Source organism: Dipodomys merriami, unplaced genomic scaffold (assembly GCF_024711535.1).
Source record: "Dipodomys merriami isolate MVZ:Mamm:240054 unplaced genomic scaffold, mDipMer1.0.p SCAF_1, whole genome shotgun sequence".
Taxonomy (NCBI): domain Eukaryota; kingdom Metazoa; phylum Chordata; class Mammalia; order Rodentia; family Heteromyidae; genus Dipodomys; species Dipodomys merriami.
The window spans coordinates 61,232,658-61,251,846 of record NW_027202270.1 but is presented as its reverse complement, the minus strand read 5'-3'; the positions used below and the strand labels follow the sequence as shown (position 1 = coordinate 61,251,846).

General features: G+C 37.5%; 1 protein-coding gene across 5 annotated transcripts in view; it reads right to left on the bottom strand.

Moving 5' to 3' along the window:
* Positions 1 to 19,189, bottom strand: part of Cacnb4 (calcium voltage-gated channel auxiliary subunit beta 4) — a 270,533-nt gene that overhangs the window by 9,859 nt on the left and 241,485 nt on the right. For all 5 annotated transcript variants that reach the window (XM_070023272.1, XM_070023273.1, XM_070023282.1 and 2 more), the window contains 4 exons: positions 18,345 to 18,403; positions 10,659 to 10,768; positions 7,848 to 7,999; positions 5,762 to 5,857 (listed from right to left, as the gene is read on the bottom strand). In XM_070023272.1, coding sequence (XP_069879373.1) covers positions 5,762 to 5,857; positions 7,848 to 7,999; positions 10,659 to 10,768; positions 18,345 to 18,403 — 417 coding nt within the window. The remainder of the gene's footprint in view (positions 1 to 5,761; positions 5,858 to 7,847; positions 8,000 to 10,658; positions 10,769 to 18,344; positions 18,404 to 19,189) is intronic.

The following is a 19,189-nucleotide window of genomic DNA, read 5'->3' as shown; positions in this document are numbered from 1 at the left end:
AAAAGAATGATTCGTCTACTGTTTAGTAAAATAAAATGGCTGAATGGTGTAATACACAATGCTAATTATAAGACAGCCAGTCAATGTTCCTTTTATTTTCAAATTGCAAATATATGCTTTATTAAATATTTATATATTAAATATATTTATATAAGTGTATTTTTTCTTAATTGTTCAGAGTCAGCTGCACAGATTTGGAGACCATAGAACTTCTACAACAAGTGGCACACAAGTCAGTATTCACTGTGGGGGTTCTTTGAATTATGATTCAACATGAACTAGTTTTTCAGTGTTGTGTAGATAAGTGAAGCTTAGCACTCATTTACTCATTGAGCTTTTCTAATGCTGAAGCTGGCCTTGATTATATAGACACAAATGCACTTATATAAATATTTATATATTACATATATTGTTGTTGTTATCAGCATATGTGTGTATGTGACTATCTATCTATCTACCTATCTATCTAAAGTTTTTGAAGTCTTGAGTACATAACTCACTGGTCAGATGGTGATAAGAAACTTGATTTTAAGTTAAAGGTTTTTGTTTTGTTTGAAAGATCATGGTTTTCTTATATGGCTAAAGGAGTATTGACTAATACTGTAGGGCTTTAGCAATTGGTTTCAGGGAGTTTCCACTTAATGAGCTCACCAGGAAAACAATAAAGTCTCGCCACTAATTGATAGGGAGCAATTAGTGACTTTGATTCCTTCCACTTCATCTCTTATGACATTCATTCTGAATTCTGAATGAATGTGTGAATGAATGAATGAATGTCATGTTCTCCCCACACACTTCTATCCTGTCCATGTCTTATCAAATAACACTTGCCAGTGTTATCTGCAGAAAAGGGACATAGTGTTTTTAAGTTCATACCCACAATACCTTATATCATAGCACTGGCAGGATAGACTGTCCTGACCTCTCTCTGTCCTCAATGGATGCCCAGAAATGTTACATAATTTCCCTTCATCTAAGAGAAACTGAATTTCATGTGGTTGTTTCCTGAAGGGACCAAGTGAAATGAATTACTCCTTTTTTTCAAAATGCACCAATAGGGAGAGCACTTCAGATAGGTAAGTGAATGAATCCACAAGATTGTCAATAGTTTAAGTAAAATTCCTTGAAAGGGAGAGTAGAAAATCACAACCGTGATGATTAGAAACTAGGCACCCTCATTCTTTCATTCCCTACAGAGCTCTTGCATTTAATAGAATAAATCTGAGTCCTTTCATCATTGACAAGTGAAGCAGGCTAGAAGAGAGCAACTATGGTTACTGTAATGTTAGTTTTCAAGGCTGTCCTTGAGCTGGATTCCCCTCTTGCAGAAAGAGCGATCAATGTCATTTTATGCACACAAAAAGCCATCCCCCAGCTCAGAGAGCCACAGGACCAGCATTTGGTAACACAAGCCAGCTTGTAGCTAAGCAGGATTAAAGGATTACATTTCATTTATATATTCAATTGTCTATCTGCTTTTCTCACTGTGCAATATGCAGCTCTTGTTACCATACTACTGGGGCAATGTGAACTTGGCCTTCTTAAAATGCACCACTCTCAACTTGTCTGAAGAGAAAAATGTACCAGAACCTGGTAGAAACCAAACAAATTTACAATTATGTTGCATAGATGGTATGGTAAAGCACCATCAATCTGCTCATATTAAGAAACAGTGTATGAGATAGGCCTATGGGGCGCAGTTCTATAGGCTAATTTTCCTTCTGCATCCTAGCAGTCCACCCTCCCAGCCATTAAAAATGCTCACAAAGTCATTGATATTGTCTCATTACCTTGAGATGAGGGTTACGTCCCTCTGCTTGGATGTGGGCAGTCTCTGTGATTATTTTGATGAGGAGAATACTATGGAAATAATGCTGTGTTGGTATCTAAGTCTAGGTCTTAAGAAATTGGATGCTCATTCTATTCCTATGGAAGAGACCTCAGGAAAAAGCCTGAGAAGAGCTGGATGGGTCCCCCTAAATACTCCCAAGTGGTCATGTTTGAAGTCACTATGTTAAGGACATAGTAATAGATAACAACTTGTCCTACAGCAATGGTAGCAACTTCTTTTAGCTAGCTAAATTAGGTCTGCCTCCTGCTTCTACAGAGCTTGGCTGGATCACAGCTACTTCCATTGTTTCCAAATTGTCTATGGCTGTTCAAAGGTATTGAGTGACTTTACAAAGAGACCACTTGGCTCACAAACCTAAAATGTTTACTGTCTCTTTGCTCAAAAATATATTACTGACTCCTCTCTTAGAAAAAGACTTTCTTGACTTGGAAAAAACTATATTAAGTGAGTCCAAGAGAGACAAAGGATGAGTTTTTTTCTCTTATAAACTTTTAAGTACATTGGGTGGTATGAAAACGTATACAAATGTATTAACTGAAATATGGTAGATTCAAGGAAGAACTCAAAGTTCAGCAAAACAAAACACCAGGGAGTGGGCATTCAAAAGGGGTGGGGTGGGGTCAAAGGGAAAGAGGGATAAGAAGAGGGAAAGAATGCATATATATCCTAGAAAATGAAGAAGAGTTGTGAAGGAATGGGTAGGGGAGGGATGGGTGAGAATGTTCAAAGGGTGACACTGATCCAGACATATTGTAGTCATAAACTGCTTTGTAGATAAATTCTTTTGTATAACTACTTACTGATCATAAAAAAGTTTAAAAAGAATATTTAGAAAAAAGCCTCTTCTATCAAACCTATTATTCCGTCTCCAGGACAATATTCAATCACTAACCTATTGCTTCACCATGGACAGTCTCACTAGACTAGGACACAAAGATCTTATGCTGATTTGGAGCAAAGCATATCATCTTTGGAAAGCCAGCTTCCTCATATGTAAAATGAGGAGACTGGACTGGATCAGACTTTCCCTTGAAGAGTTCCATGAAACATTAACCCCCTAGGATGCTCTGTGGAAAAGCACATCTGTAGTCGCCCTATAGAGGAAGCAACTCATGCTGCCTACTTTAATGGGAAGATCAAATGCACATTAGCATGGTCAAGCTTCTGCAGTAAAGAAACCAGACCCTTGTTTACCTAAGTGTTTTCTCAGATGTTTTTGACTTCAGGGCTTTTTTTCCAAACCACTTGCTATCATTATAGCAAATCCAAATTGCAAACACACATACTTTAGGAAACTCTATATTGGGTGATCTTTGCAGTCTCTGTTTTGATCCAACAGTCCCCAAGTCTCTTGAACTCATTCATGTAACTACAAAGCATTTAACTTTTCCCCACTGTTCTTGTAGCTGTCCCTTCCAGAAACTGTTGCCTTTAACGTCTTTGTGATCGGATTTTACTAGTCCCTGTCAGGAAAATCTGCTGACTTCTCAGACTAAAGATGCAGTGGCTGGCTAATGAAGCAAGTTACAAATTTCCCTAAAGGAACTAAAATGACACGGTGATAATCAAGCTTTGGATGAAAATTATAATTGTGGACTTGAAATAAAGGGACAAATTCAGACACATTTGTAAACTACTACTGACTTTTATAATCTGAAATTTTTTTCTCCACACCAGAAATGCTATGTATGAAATATGAAATGTTTAGAAAATGTTAAGTATCAACTAATTTCACCTGTGTAGACTGCTTGGTTAAAATGCCATGTTACCTGACCCGTTATACAAAACAAGGAAGTATTTATCCTGCTCAGATAATAACAGGGCAAGGCTGCCCTCCAGTATGTTTGGCTGGGCCTGGGGACAAGTGCTAAAGTTGATTACAGTACTGCTTGTATGTATTTTAAGTATATATTTGTCTTTTTCTTGGCTCCAGCATTTCAGAAGTAACAAGTTTGTATCAAGTCTCTTAACAGCTAAAATACCTCAGGAATAATAGGACATAGGTACTTTCCTTCTAGTAATTATTAGGAATACATATTAATAAACTCATTTTCTCCAATAAATCTTCTACACATCTATTTCCATTTGGGTTCTGCTACCCAGAATACCAAACTGATATAAATATCCTTACCAGATCATCCTAAACATTGGAAATGATAGCATAGTTCTTGGCTTTGGGGAGCTGGATAATAAAAGTTTGTTCTCCTTCAGCTGTGATATGTCATAGGGTCAGGAGCTGGGTGACACGTTTTTTTAAAGTCATACAGGGCTTAAATTAAATATTCCACTGTGTAAGTGGACTCTTTGGGGTCAATATGATGATAAACTTCTTAACACAGAAGGATCCAAGCTATGGGAATTATCTGCAGGATAGCTAACCAGGTGTGTGTGGGAGGGAGGGGGGAGGGTAAGTGAAATTGAGAGGAGAAAAATGGCCATATATATTTAGATCTAATTTAATTAGCTATCAGAGATCAAGAAATCCCTTAAGCTTTCTGTTTTCATTTGCCTCAATTATCAAATGTGAATTATGTAGTCTATTTTATTAGGTAACTGTGAAGATTACAGATCATCTCTGTAAAGCAACTACAACATCGTCTGTAAGTATCTAATGAGAGGATGAATTATTACTCCTCTTGCCTGAACATCTTTTTATTCATGAAGAATTCAACACATGTTTATTATATGGGCCCACAATAACCAAAAAATAAAGTACAACAGTGAATGGAGGAGGCCCTGGTCCTCACAGAATCCAACTGGTCAGGCATGGCATGGTGCAGAGAGTGCCTGGTAATGACAACAGAAACAAACTCTTAGTACATCTTGTAGGCATTGTTTGAAATTCTTCCACATATACTCACTCCTTGAATCCTTACACCAGCCCCACGAAGGCAGGAATTTGCCCAAGATAGCATAATTAGTGTGTATTTAAACCTAACTCTATAGCCTCAGAATCTGTGTTTTTATTAGATAGGTTGTATTGCCTCTCTGAAATGTTTGGGTTTTATGCTTCCAAAGAGCATCAATGATCCTTACACAGATATCTATTTAAAAAATGGCGAATCAACTTGAGTAAAAAAAAACAAAACGAAACAATTATTTCTTTCAGCAAAACAGAAGCATGGAAGCAGTAAGTCAACTAAACAAGTGGATTCTGGCTAGCCACTAGTAACCCTATGCTCTGTGTCACCTCCCCTGGCCCCTACCCAGCAGCACTAGGAGAAAAGTTGTCTGAGAACAGTTTTTCATTACTCACTCGGACCCATTCATCTGATATAACCACAGGGCTTCTCTAGTAATCTTCTGTGTTGCCAGACCCTTCTGGCAGAAAAGTTAAAGGGAAGCCAATCTGGCATATTTTATTTTGTTCTTTTCTTAAAACTGTTCATATAGCTAGGCACTAGTTGCTCACATCTGTAAGCTTAGCTACTCAGGATGCTGAGATCTGAGAGTGATGGTGGTTCAAACCCAGCCAGGGAAGACAAGCTCATGAGAGTCATATCTCCAATTAGCCACCAGAGAGCTGGAAGCAGAGGTGTGGTTTAAGTGGTAGAGTGTCAGCCTTGAACAAAAAAGCCATGCAAGAACATGAGGCCCTGAGTTCAAGCCCCAGTACTGACACACATACATACACACAACTCACCACATGACTGAATTCTACACACTATGTGATTTGCTGAGTGTTTACAGGAAGGAAAGCAGGTATTCTACATTTAGGTCATTTATTACAAGGCAGACTGATGCCTGAGCCCCACCAACATGTAAGCAGCAGCTTGTTCCAAGGAGTTCTTTAGATTTATATCAACAGACCACCATCACCATAATTCTAGTGCAATAACACTAATAAGAAAATCATCTCCCTCTTCTAGCTAGCCAAGGATGACGAAGACTAAAAATGGTTCTACTTACAGGAGGGCATTGTGCAAGTTTATCAGCTGCCACCAGTTGAACGTTCAAGTGTTTACTTTGGGATTTTCCTCTAGATTTAATCAGCCGCTGTAAAACCTGATTGAAGAGGATATAAACCCAGGCAATGTCAATGAGTAGAAAGAAAAACCAAATAAACAAAGATCTTTTTATGCTCTGTTTAGCCCTGAGGATTAGTAAAGAGAAAATACAATGTGAGAAACCATATACTATATAAATCCTAAAATGATGTCATCCATTTACATTGGTTTGTGTACTAGCTTGGATAGATATAGTCATCCTATTCTAGTTTATTGTAAGGGCTTAGGAAGATATTGAGTTCCCACTCCAGATTTTGAAATCCCTTCAAGTTTCAGAAAGCCCTGACAAAGTGAACAGGCTGCTCTGCACCAGATCACTTACGTTGGGTAATATTTTGATATTACTCTGTTGAGTAATATTTTGGCTCACTTCCTCCATGTCAGATAAATATCAAAGTCAGTTTATATTGTGGCTCTTTTTCTCACTAATAATTGAGACATTCCAGTTTACTTCTACATGAGTCATGATTATACATCTAGGCAAAACATTTACATTGGTACACTCTTACAACTAGGCCAGCAATGTATTTATTTGTGTCTTCTGTTCACTGCTGTAGCTACACTTGGCCATATATACTTCTCTTTAACTTTTTTCCCTTAAGCTGAACCCAGGCCTTTTCCTCCTAACTAGTGCTAGTCTATGAACACAGGGGTCTATGACAGTCCTGTCCCCCACTCTTCGGTTACTACAGCCACTGAGCAATGGAGGGCCTGAACCACCTCCTCCACTGCAGTGGAGGGTGCTTGAGTCCCTAACACCAGGTAATTTTAATATATTCTACTAATTTCCCAAAGGTGCTTGTTAGTTAGGATTCCCAAGGTCAAAGATGCAGTGCCTGTAGAGATGGAAGATTGAGAACCTTTTAGGAGGGAGAAGGAGACACAGCTTCTTTGAGCTTCCTCTACCAGCAACAGATTAGTGCTCTGGTAGGGAGCTGAATTTCCATTTAAACAAATAAAAGTACATTCAAAGAGATACTGAGATTGATTCTTAATAGTTTCAGAGGTATCTAGTTTACATTAAATTTTTAGAACATTATCCGTTTATAAAAATAAAAAGACATTCAGATCAAGAGGCCAATCTGGGACTATCTCACATCTGCTTTTCTCCCTCCAGTGGCCTAAGATTTATGGCAAATGGTGCTTATAAAAGAGGAAGTGAATTCCAAAAAAAGCCCAATAGTAACACAAATGTCAAGGTCTATAATATTTCCATGTGAGATATTCTCATAGTGGTATTTCATTCAATATGGCATACATATAGATACTTTCTTGAGCTATATGATTTCCCCACTGGAGAAATTCAAGAATTGATATTATCCAATAAATTTACCAAGATAGAACCTACAGTCTATGAAAGACCAGAGTCTAGTATATCTTGTCCTTTAATTTTTTTTTTTTTTGGTCGGTCGTGGGGTTTGAACTCTGGGCCTGGGCGCTGTCCCTCAGCTCTTCAGCTCAAGGCGAGCGCTCTACCACTTGAGCTATAGCGCCACTTCCGGTTTTCTGGTGGTTTATTGGAGATAGGAGTCTGTCTCACAGTCTCTCCTGCCTGGGCTGGCTTTGAACCGCAATCCTCAGATCTCAGCCTCCTGAGTAGCTAGCATTACAGGCCTGAGCCACCAGCACCTGGCTGAAATTTTTAATACCTTTTTTATTGTAAAAATACTGTACAGAGGGGTTACAGTTACATGAGCAAGGTAATGAGTACATTTCCTATCAAGCATTGCTACCTCCTCCTTTGTTTTTCCCCTATTTTGTTTCTATTATATACTTATATAAATGTTTGTCTGGGGAACCACAATGGACAGTGAACTTCTTGAAGGAACTATTCTTTATTTGCTATCTCAAAATTCCTAGAACCCAAACACTGTTTTCAAATGTACTCATTAACAAAATCACACTAAGATGTTCTTCTTGTTCACTAAGCCAAGAATACTTCAAAGGAAATATGCTTCTAATTGTTAAGGAAGCAATGAGTTGATTACCTTTGGAGATGAGACTTTTACATGAACAATAATCGGTGCTAAGGAAGTCTTTATGAGTTGTGCTGGGTGATTGATGGTGTCTGCGTCCAGAACAACCAGCTGCAAAGATCTTGCCAGTTCAAAGATTCTTTCAATTTCACTTTGCACTTCGGCTAAAAGGAGAATACAATAAGTCACAGATACTGGCTATTCCCATTATAATTTATGTTAAAAAGAAATAGAATGCCTTCCAGATATGTTTATCTACGTTGTAAATACAATGTGTTTTTGAAATGTTATTGTTCTAATTTAAAATCTTTTCTCATGACAGAGATAGATTGCGTTTTGTACAAGAAACAACACAGTTGGTAGAAACTTGAGATAGCTCTTTTGACTTGTTTCTTATATTCAACCTAACATATAACTAACATATACACTCAGCCTAATAGATGGTGATACTTTTTTGTTGTTTTTGATTGTTGCTTTATTCTAAAGGACTTTCATTGTAACTGTGGCGTCAGAAACTACATTTAGGAAACAGCCAAAATACATATGTAAAACATCATCAAATTACAAGTAAGTATTTCCATATCAGCAAGTTACACATTAATATCATATAGATACGATTTTGAAAATTATCTATAACTCACTTGTTTTCACTGTTATGTACACTTCTGTACACCTACCAAACTGTTCTAGTTTCCTCTAGCACATCATAAAATCTGAACTACAGTCAGTGGAGTTTTCCAAGGGATAACTATTTTCTTTGTTCTTTTTGGGAAAAACAACTAAAGCTAATTTTATTAAAATGATGTAGTTCATCTAGATGCAAATCAATCTGGCTGACTATAATAGCTAATCCAGCCTTCTCAGCTTTTTTTTTTTTTGAGACAAGGTTTCCTATGCAGATCAGGTTGACTTTGAACTTCTGATCTTCCAGCCATAGCCTCTTATATGCTGAAATTACATGTATACATCACCACACTCAGCCAGTTACTTTTCTTTCTAAGGAAAACATATGACCAAAATATATTCTTATTTTCTGAAACTTATAAACTCTTTCATCATACTTGTATTTGTTCGGCCCTGTACAAATTAGACTATTTTGTATTCAGAAATATGGCTTCCATTTCAGTTTTTTACTTACCTTTATGACTACAGGTGTGAATTAATAATGTTTTAGTCGGTCCAAAGTACACATAGTAGGAAAAATGATGAAATACAATGTTGAGCAAGGATAATGTTGCTCTAAATAGTCTCATGGAAAGGGCATACATCAGAAATTCTCATGATTTTCTTTGCTTATCTAGTACAAATTCAAGTTTGCATCAGCCACCAAAAAATTCTTCCTTCTTTAACCAAAACCATTGTCAGGTATTGAGCATCATAAATATTAAGGATTATCATATAACTCTATTGAGAGAGGAACTTTTCATAATAGCAAAAAAATTTATTTCCCATAAAACTCACACATGTCTAATGCATAATTATTAGAAGTATGAATTCAAAGAGTCAACATATCAATTATTTTCCATGTTATCCAATAGCAGTGGCTATTTGTAGGGTTATTTGCTAGCTTCTTCTGAAATCACATTCTACATTTGTTAGTAATAATAAGCATGAGCTCCCCTCCCTTTGCTGACATGTCATCTGGGCCTTAGTTGCTCTGAACCAGCAAGGAGGTTACATGTGGTTTCTGCCAGGAGAGGATGTACACACCCACTGCTTAACCAACACAAACCCTTGGGCAATGGCACTCTGGCATAAACACTGGGTACAGCAAGCTATGAGGCCACAGAGGGCCACATTATATACTAGTGTGAGGCCTAGTAGTAAAATCATATGTATATGTATCTAGATTATAAGGAAGAAACTACAGATTCAAAGAAGAGAAAGGCATGTATTATCTACACAGCTCATTTTCTTCAAGGAACTAAAACCCCCTCAATCAAACTAATTACAGCTACCCAGACTGATCTGCAGAATGGTCGAGGATGAATACAATCCATAAGCAGCATGGGTTCGGTGCTGTCCACAGACCCTCTCAACCACAGCCTTTTATTCTTCTCTATTATGGTGAATCTTATGATGTTTTCTAATAAGTGGCCTTGAAAAGATAGGTTTGAATTTCCTGCTGTTAGTAATGGTGGTCACCATTTCCACTTAAAGGTATGACTATTCTGTGTACCACTAGCTAGCAACAGTAAGAAAACCATCACCTAACTCTTCTAAAGATGGGAGGAGGCTGAGTACCTCATTTCCTTTCGTGCCAGCTGTGACTCAGGTATGACAGATATCATTAACTTCATAGAGAAGCTTAGGTGAAGCAGTTTCACACAGTTAGCAACAGACTAGGCAAACCCATGGAGGATTCCTCCTAGCAGATGACTAATTAGCTAACTGATGACAGAGAGAGAGAGAGAGAGAGAGAGAGAGAGAGAGAGAGAGAGAGAGAGAGAGAGAGAGAGAGAGAGAGAGAGAGAGAGTAAGGGAGAGGGAGAGGGAGACAGAGACAGAGACAGAGAGACAGAGAGAGACAGAAGGAGGGGGAAAGGAAGAGGAAGAGGTGGGAGAAAGAAGGAGGAAGAGGGATAAGGAGGAGAGGGGGAGAGAGGAAGGGGAGAGAGGAAGGGAGATGAAGGAAGTGGGAGAGACAGAGCAGGCTCTAGCTGCTGCAGGATTCTGCTCCTTTCCCATCCCTGGATAGCATTCTCTACAGTTATCCACACTTTACTGTGCAGAACAAGGAGCAAATTAGAAAGGACATTCATAAACATATGCATCCCAGCCAGAAAGCACAGATTGGAGAAGAGTCATATTTGAGCATCTTACCTAAGCTGGATCTGGTGTTCGAACGTTCAATTATTGCTCTCTTGCTGGGATTATTTAGGACAGACCTCTTAGCAAGAGAAATGTCAGCTGTCACTCTTGTTATTGATATCCTATGAATATAAACACAGAACAGAACAGGCCAGTTAAAATGTTACTGGGCTCTCCAAATGATTTATAACCATAGTACTTAATAAACCACTTATTATACTGTGAGACCACAGTATAATAAGCATTGGCCACAAGTATTTTAAACAAGCTTTGGCTAGTATTAAAATTCCAGTGGAGCAAATGAAGGAAGGGTTTTGGCTATTTAACTGAAAATCTATTCCAATAAAAATGTTCTTCCTGCTTTACGGCTTGTCTAGCAAAATTCCCTTCATAATGTCTACCACACTGGAAGGGAATCAAAACATGAATAAACCATTCTCTTTCTAGGAAGCAGCAATACAGTTTCCTAATAATTCACAGCTGATTTGCTCTTGAAAAAACCTTCAGGAACTACAAAGGCTCTGCCCCAGCTTTTCAATGCTGCTGACCAATGGGGTAACTCTCTTTATTTTGATCATCAAAGACAATCAACCAATTAGTGGCTAAGTTTCATTCCTTATGCTTAAATGTTAATTCATGATAGATGGAGTATTTATCCTCAGTTCCAAAAGGAGACTTCATTTTGGAAGACAAAAGAGTATGCAAAACATGGTCCTCTTTCTGCAGCCACATAATTCTTCAGCATACTTGTATATAACTTTCCATATGGCCACATATGGTGAGCAATCCTAAGACACTACAGGTGAGAGCAAATAAGAACCATGCCAGAATTTTAGTAAGTATAAAAGAAAAGAATAGGTAGTAAATAGAGAACTATTTGAGTATGACTTATGCAATAAGACCACCTGGAATTTACAGTTTTAAAACCATTTTAAATTGGGATTGCTACCATCAATCTCCCTGTTGAATTCAAAGCTCGCTTTTCTTTCTGGACCAGTTACCGCTATCACAATCCCTTTCCCAGTTCTCATCTTCACAGCATGGCAGAATTTTCCAAATGGGGACAAGGAAAGTAGCACTGCTTCTTGTTAATATTCAATGAGAATACCCTCCTTTTCACGTCCAAACTCCTTTGGGGGTTAGAGCAGCACGTCCAAACTCCTTTGGGGGGTTAGAGCATCGAGGAGGGGAGATTAACCTCAAATCTCCATATATAAGCCAAATCCTCAACTGCAAATAAACCATCCTTGGCCTTGCTCGGTGGATTTAAATCACAATGAAGTTGGATGAGTGCTATTTTGGGGTCTCTTTTTTCAGCTAATTCAGTCTAGAACCTTGGATCTCATAGGGAGCTAGTTTTCTTACTAAATAGGGTTTGTGTTCTTTTTATTGTATTTCTGGATTTATTGTTCGTTTTAAGAGTAAGCTACCAGATAAAAAAACATCCTGAATATGCAGAACAACCCAAATATGAGATTGTAGACATGCTGCTTGGCTTATAGACAAAATCCAATATGTTTTTTTTTTTTAAGTTTCAGATGGAGTCCCACTACATAGTCCAGAATGGCCTTGAACTTGAGATCCTCTAGCCTCAGCTTCCAAGTGTTACTATTACAAGTATATACTACCATTTCCAGATAGCAACTGTTTAGAATAATAGTTTCTGCTTCAAGGAAAGTCAAATTTTCTAGCTCTATATAAATCAATCAATGAATGTTGCTTCTAAAAATGTGAAAGAGTTATAGATACAAATACTTGTGGGTTTTCTTATTTCTGAGTTACAAAAGCACTTTTACAAAGCCATTTTCAAACACAACTAAAGTTTTTAAAAATAAAGAAAAAAATGCTTCATATGTTAAAAGTAGAGAAAAGAGAGGGCACGTAATCCTAGCTACTCAGGAGGCTGAGATCTGAGGAGGACAGTTCAAAGCCATCCTGAGCAGGAAAGTCTGTGATACTCTTATCTCCAATTAACCAATAAAAAGATGGAAGTAGAGCTGTGGCTCAAGTGGTAGAGCACTAGCCTTGAGCACAACAGTTCAAAGACACTACCCAGGCCCTGAGTTCAAGGACTGGCACAAAAAAAGGAGAAAGGATATAGAACATAAATGCCTCTTTTTCCTATTTTATTTGCTAATACACATGTATAAAGCAGAGCTTTGCCCTAGAAACCTTTCTCTAGGAGAAAATGGAAGTTTCTCTCACAAAGATGCTTACTATCATTAAAATCAGTCACCAACCCCCAAACTCTTCTTTTGTATGAAGGCTCCTGCCAAGACAATTACATTATCAAATGTTTTTGTAAAAATACATTTTCTACTTCTTTTTTTGGCTATACTTTTCTCCTCTGGTAGACACCATATATCTCTCAAAAGTTTGACATGAATCTCTAAAAAGTTCTCTCGGAAAACTATCTGTGGCAGAGTGTTAATAGTTAATGACCAGAAGTTGAACGACTAAAAGGAAGCTAGTTCTCCAACAGACTTGGTGTAGTGGTGAATATCATTGAAAGCTAGCAAAAAAAAGAATTCCTGATTGCAGTAAATCTGAAATCCAACTGCTGCTTATGTATACTTTGGAATATATCTTTTTTTTTTTTAAATCAGTACTGAGGTTTGAACTCAGGGCTGAGAGCTTACAAGGGAGATGCTAAGCCATACTTCAAGACCTGTTTGGGGCTGGTTATCTTTAATATATAGTCTCACTTTCCGCCTGGGATCACACCTAGAACATGATCCACCTATTGCAAGCTTCCCAGAATTTCTGGAATGACAGGAATGTGTCATCACATTGAACTCCTCTCTATTATTTTGGAGTCTCATGGACTTTCTGCCTTGATCTGAAGTCCTCCCATTCTTACCCTTACAATAACTAGGATTAGAGAATGAGCCACCCTTACCCAGCTGGAATTCATCTTAATTGCTGTCATCCATGGCTGTGATTAGTTTTCTGTGCTTTTTTCAATGAAAAGATACTACTTTGGGTCATGACACATGCATTCAAAAATAGTTACTTCCATGTTGGTAATATAACAGAAAATGCTCTTCTACTCCTTATTTGCTACATTTAATAAGAAGGCCATTCACTTTAATATTTTAAAAAATTCCAAGCATTAATAGGGAAGTGTTTTAAAAAACGTAACAGTAAACTGTCACTAGGATAGGGATGAAAGGCACAGGAGGATTGTGGATTTCCCTGGCTTTTAGCATGATCAGGGACATCTCACACCACCTTTTGGCCTCCATGTCCTAATCAATAAAATGATGAGAGTAGATGTGTCATAACTATCTCATGAGTTAAGATTAGAAACAAACATATAAAGAACTTTCTTAAATAACTGATTATTCTTGTCTACATTGAAAGATCCATCAACTTGAAGGAGTTTTTCTTTTATCCTAGCCTTAAAAGTGAGTAGCTTACTATAAACTATAGATGAGTAAATTACATCAGTTATGATATAATTAAAATCTACTAATTTAAACATTCAAGTTTGACATAAAAGTCTATGACTAAGGCAGCATTTGAATAGACAATAGTAAAGGGAGATGATAGGATTACAAAACATTTGCAATTGCAAACGGCTTTGCTTGGCCTGGCTTCTTTGTGACACCATCAATGGATCCCATTTCCTGTTATAATAAACAGTGTACTCTCTCAGGGTATCTCCCCAACTTGCATCCTTAACTTCTCTTTCAATTTTTTTCTCAACATCCCTCCCTTCTTTATTGTTTTTGTCATGTTCCCCAACTGCTGTCTTTAAGTTTAGAATCCTATTTCTTTAGGCTTCATGGTATTCATTTAGGGTTTTAAGTCATGATCACATGAGTTACAAAGTGTCTGATAAATGCCAGAGAACTGATCTGGTCTAGCTGTCAAAATGTCTAAAGTGATTTGAAGTGATTGACATTGGTCACCAAACACTAATTGCTTTGAGAGCTTGCTGCTCGATCTAAGAATATTAGACTAAATCAGCTGAACAAGCTGGATCCTTCCATCTGGGTGGTATGCTATGAAGAGAGTTGTTCCTCTCCATAGGACACTCACTGTCCTCAACCAGGCTGACTGCCAGTATAACACACTGCTGGGCCCACTTCAGCTACAGTCCACACGCAGTCACCCTCACTAAGGTGGATATTCATGCATAGAGCACCCTGAAGGAGCTACTTCATAGGTAGGCTCCACAATAGGTGCTACAGCAATAAAACGGTATAATTAAATAGATTTAGATGGACTCAAACATTTCGAAGGTGTCATAGAAGGTTACCTACATTTATGATTTGGGAAAAGCCAAACATTTGAACTTTCCTTCACTGAATTAATTCCTAAACAAGATCTGAAAATTTGTGTCAAATTAGAAAGCCTGCTGGTTAATGGATTTCTTCTTTGTTCTCTCTGAAAAAAATAGTAAGATTTCCAACTATTTTGTCTAACTGACTGCATCTGCAGCCAATGAAGAACTGAATAGGTTCTTCATTACACACACTGTTTATGCTCTATTACTGAACGAAAGCCTTCTGTGTAATTGTTCTCTTGGATGGTTTCAATTAAAGAATGTGTGTTGTTTTCTCTCCTTTCATTAATTGGCGCAACACAAGGCAGCAGACTGTCTTATCTCAAAACATAAGGCCAACTGCCCATGCAGGAGACACAAGTCAGTAGTAAGCTACAAGACAATCTCTTCCTCCTTCTCCAGATCTCCACATACACATTCACCAACAAATTCATTGTTTACTCTGCTGCCTGCCCTCTCATTATTTAAAAGCATTCTCCTACCCTCACACTTAATATCTATTTGTCTCCAGTTCTGCTTGTGTTTCAGATCTCTTCAGGTCTGTCTCGATCTCCAGCTTACTATATTTGCTGCCCTCTAGTTTCCCTGGCAGTTCATGTTACTAGACACCGTGACTATTGACATAAAATTTTAATTCTCTTTCTAGTAAAACTAACTTCAAAAACATATGTACAGTGACTGGTCCAGGTGATCCTACTTAATTCAAAAGAACTTTTGGCTACTACAGTGAAATGAGTTGCCTCTTTCTGGATCTCACAATTGAAGAAACCTCAGATTGTTATTCTTGATGCCAGTAATTAAGTCACTTACTTTCCCTTTGTTAAATTACCTGAAATCCTTTCTTCTTTTCCGTCAGTCCTATCTTCCACACTTAAAAAAAAAGTTTATAGGTCTGCTATGTATAGACCAAAACAATCTAACACACTTGTTGGCTCTGATGTTCAAATCAATGGCTGACCTGAGGCCACAGCATGAAGCATCATTCAGAACAGCCTTTGATAAAGACATGTCAGGTTTAAACCAGTGACTGACTACAATTGAAGGGATTGCACATATGAAACCCTAAACAGAAGACTGGGCCTGTGTACGTTAGCTGCTTTTAATCCTTAGAAAGATAAATGAGGGTCTGGGTTATATCCCAGATCAGAAAGAGCAGAACAAGATCACTGTTATTAAAGTCAGGGTTTGGTTGTTCCTTGTAATGAACCTATAGGAAGTGAATTCTCAGTAGCCACAAGTTTTCAAACAAAATTATCTGATTGTGGTTGATAGTAATGGGAAATTAGAATTAAAGAATTTCATGTTTCCTTTATAATATTTTTCTAGCATCCAGCATTAAAAAAAACCCCAAAACGAACTAGTTCTCCACTAGTCCTCTTTCATTAAAAAAAAAAAAAAAAAAGAATAGAGAGCCAAGTCCTTCTTGTAAGTCCCTTTGTGCCTACTAGCTGACCACTGAAGATGGTTATTGGTTCAATATAACATATTTCTGTTCCTCCTAGTTATTTAGCTAAATTATACTTTCCAAATACATGGAAAGATGTGCACTATTTCCAGGCCTTGCTTGCACCTTTGCTCAATTGGTTGAGTGGAAAGATCACCCCAGGCCAACAGCTCCAAATGGCAGGAGCAGCAAACTTCAAGCCAGTTTTCCTTCCCTCTACTTTATCATCCTTCCCAGAGAGGTACACTTGTCTCAGATTGCTAAGTGAGCAATAATAAGCCTCCATTGTACATTTGGAGTCTGCTAATTAAAGCAACCATGGCCTATACAAGAACACTTAGAAATTTATTCTATGCCATAGAGGTTGAACCAAATATTCTATTATGAAAATTAAATTGTCAGCTTATTCTTTTTGTATATAGTTCTTAAAACTAATGAATATATTTCATTTTCCTCAAATTAAACTAATAAATATTTTGTCAAATCACTCAGAATTATTTTCCTTTGTATATAATTTGTACTTAAAGCATTATTGGGTTCTTTTAAAATACTGTATGTATCAAAATCAATTGGAAACAATTATATTAAGTGAAGTAAGCCAGGCCCTAAGAAACATAGGTCCCATGGTTTCCCTTATTTGCAATAACTAGTATATGTCTGAGACAAGCAGAAAAGGTCAGATAAGATGATGTTAGGTGAAATGAACCCCAAGATAAGGACACAAGTGTTTTTTTTTCTTGCTTGCTATTGTTTCTAACGTATTTATAAGGTAATTTTTTTTGTTGCTTTGTATGTCCCTCCCCCATGGTATAACCCCTGTTTTTGATGTTGTATTTGATGTTGGTATAATTTGGGGAGGGGAAGGGAGAAAACAAATTGTTTAAATAGGGATACAGGTGGACCTATTGCAACAACAAGATGTACAAGATGCTATGTTGAAAAATGAACTTTACAACTTTGGTGGGGGAAGGGGGAATGTAGTCATGGAGATGGGAGGGCAGGGATGGTAGGGGAAAAAAAAGGAGGAGGCAACAATGCTTGATAAATGTACTCATTACCTTGCTCATGTAATTGTAACCCCGCTGTACGGTATTTTCACAACAAAAAACTTATTTAAAAAAAGAAAATATCTAAAGGTTTTGTTCTTAATCTAACTGAAACAAATACAACGGAAACATTTACTAGCATTTCTCAATGTACACCATTTAAGTTTCCTTTACTTCTGAGAATATTAGGTGTTTTTTCTGTGGTGTTTATTATATGAAGAGCTGTGGAAGAACTAGAACTCAGTATTGTGGCAACATTGCCTTTTAAAAAATCATTTCTCTGTAAAGCACAGAAACAGTTCCCACAAAACTTATATGCTAATATTACGTGATGGCTGGGTCACAATGATGATGAACCATAGCAAAACAGACCCATAAAATAGGTGATTTTTAATCAAATAAACCAGAATAAAACCTTCAAATATGTACTACTTTCTGAAAAACAGTCACTTGAAAAGCTTAGAATATATTAAAAAAAATCCTGATCTATTATTCTTTTAAGTCAATTTTGTACTTGACACGTATACTGAGGTATTCACACACATATGCATGCTTGCATACCCATGCACGATTCAAAAATATTACCCAGCAAGGCCCTTGAGCCATCATATTGATCAGAACTACACATTTTAATTAGTCTTTTTGAAAATCAATTTGGTATGAATCCACTAATAAATGAGAAAACAGAGACAAATACATACATTTCAATAAAACACATATTGTTTTCCTTTTCAAGGCCCCTTTTCCCTTGGGGATTCATCACATTTTTTCAGAGCGCTTTCATGTATACTTCCCAAGCACACTGAGTCAACTTTTAAATAAAGAACTTCTGACATCACCAGAAACATAGATGTACAAATCAATGTATCATACTTGTTCAGTTAAAAGAAAATAATACAAAAAAATCTATGTCTCACCTCCCATCAAACCTGTGTTTCAGGAAATCAAAGAGGGCTTTCTGCATCATATCTGTTACCTTTGCAGAAGTGAGAAAAAAAGAATGAGGCACATACACAGGGAGGAAGAGAGAAGAGAGAGAAAGGGGAAAAGAAGAGAGAGAGAGAAAGAGAGAGAGTCAAAAGTATGTAAGTTAGAAGGGAAGGGCGCTATGTGTTAGCAGAGACCTTATCAAAACCAGTGGTCTCCTTGGGGGTGGTCTCCATGCAAGGCATTTTTCATGTGTAACCAAGTATAGTTGTTCATTTCTCCCTCTTGGCTCTCCTTCAGGGTACTGAGGAATGAACTGACAATGTTCATAAGACCCAACGCAAACACATTTCCCTCTTCCTTTATTAGGGGGCAGATCTGCTACCAGGGGACAATAGGCTGGCTTTGCTAACAGCTGCTGGCAATGCTTGGCATGCCTGGCTTGTGCTTACCTCTAGTAAAGAACAGTGAGAGGCCCCAATGCCAGTTTGGGGCTTGGCTTTCCTGCCAGTCTGTACATGTTAGTTGAAATTCTTCCCATCCAGGGCCAAATTCTGGTAGATTATTTTCCTGCTCTAGCATCTGACATTTCTAACTCAAAGGAAGCCAGAGATACAGGGTTCTTAGACCTCCCTCAAACAATTCATTAATTCATTCAACAAGCATGTAGTGAGAGTCTTAGTGTGTTCTAGATCAGAGGGAATAGAGGCCTAGAGGTTGCCTATTGTCAGATTTAAATGACAATTCTTATCTATTTTTATCCATGCCAATACAAAACAGCAGAAATGTGAAAGCCTTGAGTCAAAATCTCTATTCTTTCTTGTTGCATAGCATC